The sequence below is a fragment of the Macadamia integrifolia genome, chromosome 14 (genome assembly GCF_013358625.1).
Source record: "Macadamia integrifolia cultivar HAES 741 chromosome 14, SCU_Mint_v3, whole genome shotgun sequence".
In the NCBI taxonomy this organism is placed as follows: domain Eukaryota; kingdom Viridiplantae; phylum Streptophyta; class Magnoliopsida; order Proteales; family Proteaceae; genus Macadamia; species Macadamia integrifolia.
The window spans coordinates 23,815,453-23,826,664 of record NC_056570.1 but is presented as its reverse complement, the minus strand read 5'-3'; the positions used below and the strand labels follow the sequence as shown (position 1 = coordinate 23,826,664).

General features: G+C 39.2%; 1 protein-coding gene across 1 annotated transcript; it reads left to right on the top strand.

Moving 5' to 3' along the window:
* The first annotated feature begins 402 nt into the window (after nucleotides 1–402).
* On the top strand, nucleotides 403–1,050 carry LOC122060746 (probable leucine-rich repeat receptor-like protein kinase At1g35710). The gene has a single exon (XM_042623849.1). The coding sequence runs from the start codon at nucleotides 403–405 to the stop codon at nucleotides 1,048–1,050; it is 648 nt and encodes a 215-aa protein (XP_042479783.1).
* Nucleotides 1,051–11,212: the final 10,162 nt, after the last annotated feature.

The window sequence follows — 11,212 nt, the reverse complement described above, 5'->3', positions numbered from 1 at the left end:
TAGCCTTCCAGGACTGGAGCTGCAAGGTACGCTTCACAACTTCACCTTCTCTTCCTTTCCCAATCTCCTTCGTCTCAATCTCAGTTACAATGGACTCACAGGACCCATACCAGTGCATATTGGTAGCCTCTCCAAACTCACCCACCTCGATCTCTCCAATAATTATCTTTCCAGCGTTCTGCCTCCCTTAAGTAATTTAAGCAGCCTACGCTTCTTAGACCTCTATGGCAATGAAATCAGTGGCACGATTCCACTAGAAATAGGGAATATGAAAAAGCTGGTTGAGTTAGCAATAGGTTCGAATAAATTCACTGGTATGACCCCTATGTCCTGGCTAATTTAACCAATCTTCACTTTCTATACTTGCATACCAATGAATTCAGTGGTCCAATACCTTACGTAATGGGAAATCTAGAAAATTTGGTTGAGTTGGACTTAGCTGCAAACAAACTCATTGGTCCAATCCCTCATTCTCTGGCTAATTTAAGTAGACTAGAGATTCTCTATCTGATTGACAATCAATTATCTGGTCTGGTGCCTTTAGAAATTGGAGATATAAAAAATCTGGTTGACTTGGCATTACAACAAAACAAACTCAGTGGTCCAATCCTTTATTCTCTGGCTAATTTAACTAGACTGAAGAGCCTCCATTTGTACGAGAATCAATTATCTGGTCCAGTGCCTTCTAAAATCGGAGATATGAAAAATCTGATTGACTTGGAGCTATCTCAAAACAAACTCGGTGGTGCAATCCCTCATTCTTTGTCTAATTTAACTAGACTAGAGACCCTCTATTTGCATTCAGATCAATTATCTGGTCCTGTGCCTTCTGAAATTGGAGATATGAAAAATCTGATTGGCTTGGAGCTATCTCAAAACAACCTCAGTGGTCCAATCCCTCATTCTCTGTCTAATTTAATTAGACTAGAGACCCTCAGTTTGTATTCGAATCAATTATCTGGTGCCATACCTCAAGAGTTTGGTAGCCAAGCATCTATTGTAGAATTCCAGTTGTCCAACAACCTCTTATCTGGAAGCTTACCTCAATAAATATGCAAAGGGAGATCACTTCAAAGATTAACGGTTGATAACAATAGTCTTACAGGTCCTATTCCGGGCTTAAGAAATTGCACAAGTTTAAGTAGAGTTTGACTTCTTTTTTTTTTTTTTTTTTCGCTAGATCATATGTATTAAAATAGGGAAAAGAAGAAAAAGAATGTACATGGAAAAAAGAAACAAGCTGTATGGAATTAGTTGAAAACTAATCCACCTTTGGCATTGCCATCAGCGGAGAAGAATCAAAGCTAAAACCCAGGCAAACCAAAAAATAGACAAAGCAACAAAAACACCATTATTTAAAACGGTATCTAGGCCGATTGTGCCTATCAACATCTAACTCCATGGCAACTAGCGCAGGCCAAGAAGCTACTGGAGAGGACTCTTCCGATTTTGCAGCAGACTTTGCAAGGAAATCAGCCACTGGATTAGCTTCACGAAGGCAATGAGTAATCTTCCAGGTTATGGACTGTAGGTACGGGCCTAAGTTCATCCATTTCTGAAGCACATACCACGGGACTTTCCATTGAGAAATAAGAAGAACCACAGCCACCGAGTCACACTCAACCCATAATTGGGTAATATCCAACGCTCTAGCCATTTCCAGACCATAAATCACTGCTAGCACTTCAGCTTCAAAGTTTGTGTGCACTCCCAAAAATTGTCTGAAGGATTGTATCACCTCAGCTTTATCATTCCATAAGACTCCACCAGCCCCTGCCTTTCGTGGGTTCCCTAGGGAGCACCCATCAGAGTTAAGCTTTACCCATCCTGGAGGTGGAGGACACCAGAAAACTTCTAAGATCTCCCTGGGTTTATAGGGAATTCCAGAAATACCCAGCCGTCTAGCACATAGAAGTGCCTCGAAAGGGAGGGGAGATCCAGAAACCACTATCTCTTGGAGGCTGATCTCACTCTTAACCATTGCAAAACAGTGATTGGTTGTTATCGATTTTTCCTCAAATTGTCTTGCATTCCTTACCTGCCATATGAAGTATGGAAGAAGGGAGAAGCCACTTAGCCACACTCTTTTAAAATAACACTTTCTAGCAGTTTGTTTCCACCATGCACAGAGATTTTCCACATCCACAAATGGAGGCCATTGCACATCAAAACCAAAGCAGAAATCTCTCTATATGCTAGAAGAAAATTCACATTTGTAGAAAATATGGATCAATGATTCCTCCTCTTTGTCACACAGCGAGCACTGAGATGCAAGAGGAATTCCTCTTTTACAAACATTGTCATCGGTTGGCAATTTATTCTGTATCATTCGCCAAGCAAAAGTTGCTTGTATTGGCTGAATACCAGAACACCAAATAAGAGAATATCAACTAATTTTTTCATGTTTCTCCCTATATTCTTCCCAAGCTGATTTTATAGAGAAAACACCTGAAGAGGTTAACCACCAAACACAAGAGTCTTCTACATTCTGGATGAGAATATTTTTTGCTTGGTCCCACTTTTGGGCAAGGAAAGTAGAATCGACTGGAGGAAAATTCCAAGAGAAATTATCAATAAAATCTGCAACTTTCACCTTAGAACCAGAGAAAAGGGATTGATCCAGATTGGAGAGCTCTGCAATAGACTTCGAGTCCAGCCACCGATCCTGCCAGAAATTGATTTTCTCCCCATTACCTACAATCCATTGCTCATGTTCGGAAATAAAATTTCACACCTTCTTCAATCCAGGCCATATGGAAGAGGATTTATATTCCATTTTCAGTGAACCATCAACATTAATAAATCGTTCCTTGAAAAATCTGCTCATGATGGAGTCTTCATGCTTAAATTGCCAGGCCAATTCACATAAACAAGAAAAGTTCACTTCACGCAATTTTCTGATGCCCAAACCACCTTCTTTTTTTGGTTTACACACCGTATCCCATTTAATCACAATCTTCTTTGAGACCTCCATATCCCCTGACCAGACAAAATTTCGGATCCAACGCTCCACCAACTTCATCGATCCTTCGGGACACCAATATATAGAGAAATTATGGATTGGAATCCCAGAAATGACCAACTTAACAAGTTCCACCCTTCCAGCCATAGATAGGAGTTTCCCTTTCCATCCTGCAAGTCTGCCTTTTATCTTATCCAAAAGAGGAAGAAGGTGGTTATTTTTCACTCTTCCTTTAAAGATCTCCACCCCCAGGTATTTGGTGGGAAAGGTAGCCGCTGCCACTCCCAAATACTCAGTAATAAATTGTCTTCTATGAGGAGCAATTTTCCCAAAAAATATCTTGCTTTTCTCCAAGTTAATCTTCCGACCAGAGAACTCCTGATACTTGGATAAAAAAGCATGGAGCTGCTTAACATAAGTGGTGGAGCCATTCATAAAAATGAAAATGTCGTCTGCGAAAAGCAGATGAGAGGGAGTAACAGCACCTCTCGGACCCGAGAGAGATTTCATCTTACCTTCCACCACCATATTTTTGAGGCCTCTACATAACACTTCCTCGGCCAAAATGAACAGAATAGGAGAGATGGGGTCCCCTTGTCTCAAACCACGGCCAACCCCAAAAAATCCCACTGGACCTCCATTCAATAAGATAGAAATCCTTGTTGAAATAAGCAGCTGGTGAACCCTGTTAATCCACTTTGGAGAGAAGCCAATTTTTCTAACGTGGCAAGGAAAAAATCCCAAGAAAGGGAATCATAAGCCTTTTGCATGTCCAGCTTTATGCCCATACCACCTCCCCTTACTGCAGAGTGCATCAAATTTGCTAGCTCGGACGCTAGGCCAATATTTGATGAGATGATTTTACCCTTCTGAAAGGCACCCTGTTCTGCAGAAATTAATCTTGGGAGAAGAGAAGTTAATCTAGTGGCAGAAATTTTGGATAAGACCTTACAAAAAAAATTCCCCATACATATGGGTCGAAATTTATCTAAGGATGATGCACCATTAATTTTAGGGATCAAGGTGAGGAAACAATTATTGACCCCTTTAGGGATCTTTTCAACCAGGAAAAAATTAAAGATTGCCTGACAAAAGTCTTTCTCCACAATGTCCCAACACCTTCTAAAAAACTGACCTGAGAAACCATCAGGCCCTGGAGAGCTATCTGCATCAAGGTCCCACACCGCCTGCTTGATTTCCTCTCTGGTGGGAATGGCATCCAGGAAAAAATTATCGTCATCAGATAATATTCTTGGAATCTGGTCCAGCAACTCATGGTGAGGAGATATCGGAGTATGAGAGTGGAAATTCTCATAATAGTTAACCATATAATTGGCCAAATCCTGATGCTCTGAAATCCAAGAACCATCCTCACGCTGCAGAGAGCTAATCTGATTTTTTGATCTTCTAATTTTAACCGAGAGATGGAAAAATTTTGAATTCCGATCCCCATTCTTTAACCATTTGATTTTTGCTTTCTCAGACCACATTTTCTCATGCAGCTTTGATGCATTCAAGAGAGCAGTTTTTGCATCGGCCTCTTCATTAAAAAGGAGGTCAGTCATTCCAGATTCAGCAATAGAATCCTGCACTCTTTTTAAATTTGACGTAGCCTTATCCACTTCCTCATTTAGATTAGGGAAAGCCCCTTTTGCCCAGGCCTTGACAGCTAATTTTACATTTTTCAGCTTTTGGGCTAGTCTAGAAATCGGATTTCCACTAACAGACTGCGACCAAACATTCTCCACCAACGGGAGAAAACCATTGTTCTCCATCCAGAAGCTGTGGAAACGAAATGAGATATTGGGGGGTTTTGGGATAGCAAAAGACTAAATCAATAGAGGAGAGTGATCCGACGCAGAGCATGTGAGGACCCGCTGGGAAACATTATTGAACTCATCAATCCACTGCTCATTATAAAAACTCTGGTCCAAGACCGCCAGCACATTACCCCTTTTACGGTTATTCGACCAAGTGTATTTTTTCCCTTGAGAGGGGCAGGGAAAGAGCATACACGAGTCAACCATAGCCTGGAACTCTGTTGCCGATCCCAAATTAAAATTACCCAGCCCTCTTTTCTCATGAGACATTAGAGTGGCATTAAAGTCGCCAATAACTACCCATGGAGAAGAAATAGTAGAAATCGAAGCAAGATCAGACCAAAGAGATCTACGCTCAATTTTGAAACAACTGGCATGAATAAATGACATGAGAACTCTTTTACCCATCCAATCAATCTCAACAGTGAGTTGTTGGTCTGACATTGAAACCAGGGAAGGACGAGCCATACCTCGCTTCCAGATAACCCAAATATTGGGCACCCTATCCTGACGATTATTGGGAATCACTTCAGCCGCATAACCCAATTTATCAAAAAATAATGAGGGAAAACTACTGACCTCAACCATCGGTTCAGCTACACATAGAATCTCTGGCGAAGATTCTCTGAGGAGAAATTTCAAAGCCCTCCTATCAGCCTCCTTTCGGACACCCCGAATATTCCAGAACAGAACACGCATGGTTAACAATTTTTGCGACCACCTTTGTCAGGATTTGAAGCCTGACCGCTCTGCTTTTTCTTTCTTCTCCTTTTTCTCCCACTTCTGTGCCTTTCTCGAGAGCCGCCACCTCATCATCCACCACTGTAACTTCCAATGTCACTGCTTCCCTCCTACTCAATGGCGCTCGAACAGAGGGCTGAGGGTCCCTATTGGAGGAAGATCGGCCTCCCCTACCAACCAAAATCCCACGACCAAAGGCTAAAGACATTCCTGTCCTCTTGGGACGTGAGGAAAGACGCACAGGGTCCACAGGGAGAGCGTGAGTCACATCCTCCTGGTTCTGTTTTTGTATTCTGTTAGAGATAGGTGAGTTCCCATTTTGGTTCAATTCACCCTCCTCTTCATCATCTTGGTCTGAGAAAGACCCATATTCTGAGCCGGTCTCAGAGCTAGACCGGTCCACATCATGCTGACTCCCATAATTGTTCATATTCACATCCTCTTGTGCAAATCCATTCTTTACTAAATTGGGGAGATTTGAAACAGTAGAGTCCAAATCAATTTGAATCTCTCCTTCTTCCATATTAGGAAAGTGGGGAGAGTTATTCACAGAAAGAGTGATACCATTCTCATCCTTTCCATTATGAGGAGATTGCTGAGAATGCTCTTGTTGATTTCCTTCCAAAATAGGAGAGAGCCGACCCACCGAGTTGGCCCTGGTTGAGTCAACTCCGTCTTCTTCAACGTATACCGCCCCTGGAATCTCAGCCAATTTCTCAGCCGCACACTGCTTTTCGTCAACCACTTTCTTCAACCTACAGTTGGAAATCAAATGGCCTACTCATTTGCAATGGGCACAGCATTCCACATTATCCTCATATACAACCTTTTGACAAAAACCGTACACTTGAGAGGTGTCTGGTTCAAATCTCTCGACTTGGACTTCCTCCACCCTCACTGCCAAGTCATAAATGTCAATCTCCACCAGCACCCTCGCAAAATAACCGAGAAGGCCTTGTCTTGTTCGTCTGTCTAAGGCAACAGGGCGCCCTACCGCCTTTGCAATAGATAATAGGACGTTTTCATGCCAATATTCTAGCGGAAGATCTGGAAAACGTATCCACACAAGTTTTGTAAAGAATTGCTTCTCATGAATATTGAAATCAGGCATCCAATGTTGAAATCGAATAACCTGATCACCAACCCTAAGGGGTGATCTTCGCCACACTACTGCCTTATCGCCCTCGCATTGAAATTGAAAGATAACATATCCTTTTCCCAACAGATGCATTAGCACCCCTTGACTTAGGTTCCATTTTTCCCGAGCCTCCCTTCTCAAGGCATCCAAGGAGATCAAACGGAAGTTAACCCTTCCGATTAAGGCAAAACGGAAATTTTGTCTCTTCGATTCATAGTCTCTCTGAGGGATCACTACTCGCTGTTTACCCCCTACCTGAATTGGCTCTGGAAGGGTGTCGATGGCAGGCCATGACTAAACACCCAAAGCTTTTGCATATGAAATTCGTTGCACCCTCTTGTGTTTCAACCTGTGTAGGACCTTCTGGACCACGATCCAAAGATTCCTGAGCACCTCCATCATCATCCTCCACAGCCATAGCTCCATTCTCTCCTGAATCGCCAGACGCTCTCTCTCCCATTCTCTCTCCCCAAAACAGATATCGCCGGAAAAGAACCTAGCTGAAACTCCCTAGAGTCAGAACAAGAAACCTTTATTGCCCAAACAACTAAGAGTTCGACTTGAAAACAACCAGTTTGTAGGAAATATAACTGACAGTTTTGGTGTACATCCACATCTTTATTACATTGATATGAGTCACAACAGATTATATGGAGAGTTGTCACGAAATTAGGGAAAATGTAAGAATTTGACATTTCTGAAGATTTCTAGAAACAATATTAGTGGAAAGATACCACCTGAAATTGGTCAGTTAACACGACTTGGACTACTTGACCTTTCTTTCAACAAACTTATCGGTGAGATACCAATGGAATTGGGTAGTTTATCCACTTTGTTACACTTGAATTTAAGGGCAACCATATTTTAGGGCATGTACCAGTTGAAATTGGTAAATTAATCAATTTGGAGCTTCTTGACCCCTCGGCAAACAAGTTAACTGGATCAATCCGGGCTCAACTTGGTCAATGCTCCAAATTGTTTTCGTTAAATTAGAGCTGGAATTCATTGAATGGAAGCATTCCATCTCAAATTGGTGATCTTGTATCCCTACAAATTCAATTGGACCTTAGTCATAACTCAATCAGTGGACCGATACCACCTGAGCTTGGGAATTTGATGATGCTAGAACTTTTGAATCTATCCCATAATATGATCACAGTATCTGATTTTGGCATTGCAAGATTATTAAAGCCAGACTCATCTAATTGGACGTCACTTAAAGGAACTCATGGATATATTACTCCAGGTATTTAAAATTTTCAATGCTATATACTAAATTTTTGTTATTGTAGTTTGAGGTTTCTTTATTTTTACTGAATTGGGCCATTGAAGTATTTTCCATCTTATTATTGAAAAAGGAAAAGATAATGTGTTTGCATCTTATACGTTCAAGTCCAAGGGGAGCATCAAATTATTATAGTGAAAAATATAATGTTTGAATTTTGAAAGATTTAGTTCACAATCATAGGAATTTGATTAAAAAATTATACTTTATTTTCTTTTAATAACAATCATTTTAGAATAATAGGATGAATATTTTCATGTCCTATTGTTATGTTATTTATATGTTACATAAGAAATTATTAAATTTTCCATCAGTAAATACCATTTAGATTCATTTTTACTTAAGTTAATGCATTATATAAATTAGAATGAGTACAAAATATTTTATTTAATTGAGTAATTCAATAAGAAAACTAAAGGATATCATAAATTTCTTGAATCCCCTTGAATTTCTGGGTGTTCCTAAATAAAAGGGGCAAAAACCTTTTGCAAACTAAAGAAATATCAGAACTATGACCAGACGGGTGGGGGGAAGCAAAATAGTACAATAAAACTACTCATTTGTAATAGAAAAGAATCCCTACTATCTTTCGTAAGCTACCCAAGTATATTTTGTAATAAATTAAATTTTTTTTTCCAAATTCTTATATAGAAAATAAGTATCCCTAGCACTACTACACTTTACTATTGGATTAGAAACAAAATACAATTGCTTAAAAAAAAATTTAATGGCGAAAGTTTTGAAAGTCTTAAGTTGATCAAGTCAAGATCCCAAAGTACATTTGGGGAGAGGTGGTGTACCATATCCGCCCTCCCACCAAACCCAAAAGAATCTTAGGTTACCTTTCGAATTTATTTACTCAAGACTAGAAAATGAAAATACATTTGGTGAGGGTTGTCGAGGGGCACATACAACCATCCTCAAACATAAAATCAACTCCGTAGATTTTTTATTTTTTATTTATTTTTTTTATTTTATTTTTTTTATTTTTTATTTTTTTGCGGTGGGGGTGGGGTGGATGTTACTAATTTCATCAAACTGACTATTGAATAGGTAGTACTATCCTAGGTAATCTCTACTCTGAGGTCCTATCTCTACCATGTTGGCCCAACATGCAATTAATATTTGCTTTGTATTTTCTACCATTAAACTCAACTTGCCAAAATTAATATATTGTTTTGCTATGCTTTATATTTTATAGGGTATAGACATATGGGATAAAGTTATCATAGGAGTAGATGGTCATATAGAAAACATATCCACAAATTTTTTAGCACTGACTAAAAATACCAGAATTTCTAGGTGGCCCTATTTGGGGAGTTTTTCAAGCATACATTGTTTCAACCACATGGCATGTCAATTGGGCCATAAGTTTTGAGGAGAAGGGAACCTAGGGTCTCCCACTCCTATTTAGAACCATATTTTGACATTTGACAAAGTTTATCTTTTGATTAAAATGTGAACAATTTTTTTCCTATGCAAAAGATATAAACTACATATGGACTAACCCATGTCCTGCCAAGTGGCAAGTAGTGAAGCGTTATATTCACTAGGCATAGTGCATATATATATAGGCCACACAATTCTCAATATTAATGGAGAAATATTGGGCACAAGTTTCTTCCAAAGCCGTAGAGAGGAACATCTCTATATGAGCCACACTTTTCAGCCATATACTTTATTGGATGGGTCCCAAATTTTGTGGAGAGGTAGATCCCAAGTCTCTTATTCACATTTTATGTTTCAGCCTCACAAAGTTTTCTTGGTGGCAAAATGAATTATTAAAAGTTTTTTGATTACAGAGAGGGTGCATGGATATCAAGAGGTGTATAGATATAGGGTAAATAACTTAAGGGAAAGGAGTTTCCGTTGCCCCAGAGAGGGGGGGGAGCATGGCCCCTGTGCCCAGACAAATGGGGGTGAGATGACTGCTCTATCCCCCATGAAATGCAAAATGATGCCCTATTGATGCGTTCTCGCACGCTCCCATTGGCCCTGGTATATGCACACACAATGACCAGGCTCCCCGCCTAGGAAACACTTCCCCATAACTAAATTTGAGTTTAAAATTGATAATTGATGAGTCTAGACCTTGCTCTACCATATTCATTATTAAAAATATATTACAGTTTCTTGTTTCTTTTAAAATTTATTTGTTGTAATATTTATACATTTTCACTCAGCCGCTTTCTTTTCTGACCTTGCAGAGCTTGCATACACCATGGCTTTAACTGAGAAGTGTGATGTATATAGTTTTAGAGTGGTGGAGAATTAAAGTAACTGCTTTGTATTTGTTCCATTTGGGGATGCTTGGATGTATTCTCTGTACATATTTTTTCTTTCAATTCTAATTTGCTGACCATTACCAATTATATATATATATATATATATAGACATAGAGTTTTCTTAAAAGAATATAAATTTATGCTATGGTTACATAGAGAAAAATTGACCTCCGTCATATATTTTGACTTGAATCAATTATGAAATCAAGACCATTTATAAACTATTTGTGTTTGAATAGTTTTTTAAGGTTTTAAATTTTTTTTTATTCAAACAGCTACTTTTTCGTTACATGTCTTTCAATTTTAATTGAAATGGATGTCTGAATTGAATTGTTATATGGTTTTATTTATTTATTATTGAAATGGACGTCCAGATTGATTGGATCAGTCTCGGTTTAAACTGATCCTGAGTCTTGACCGTTCAAATACCAATCCACGGATCACGGTCACGACCAAAACCATAAATTCCTTATGAACGACATGGACTGTTAACCAAAGGTCCCACACAATTTATGAAGGCTTCATAAGTCTGTAACAAGTAAATGCAACAATAGAGACTGAATTGTCTTCAAAAAACAATTGAAAAGGTCAATATGTTTTACCCTTGGATCATACCAGTGTATCTGAATTGAAAAGATCAAGATCAAGAATCATTCAAAGCGATTACCATTTCAATCCGGCGAATATATATTGACCAATCCGATCCCATCTTTTGAACCATGATGGCAACTGGTTGAGAAATTTATTACACTACCAATGTCTCCATGGAAGATTCCTTATCTCACCCTCTGTCCATCCACAAAATTCAAGTCAAGAACTGTCTGCATCATATATTTGCAGCATGGTCATTTGTGGATTGTGGCCTAGAGTTCTTCATACCTCTAAATATCCCTATTATTGGTTCTAGGCAGTTAATGCAGTTTCTACATACCTATCATGGGAATGGGGGATGGGGGATGGATGGGTTTGGCAAAAAGATGG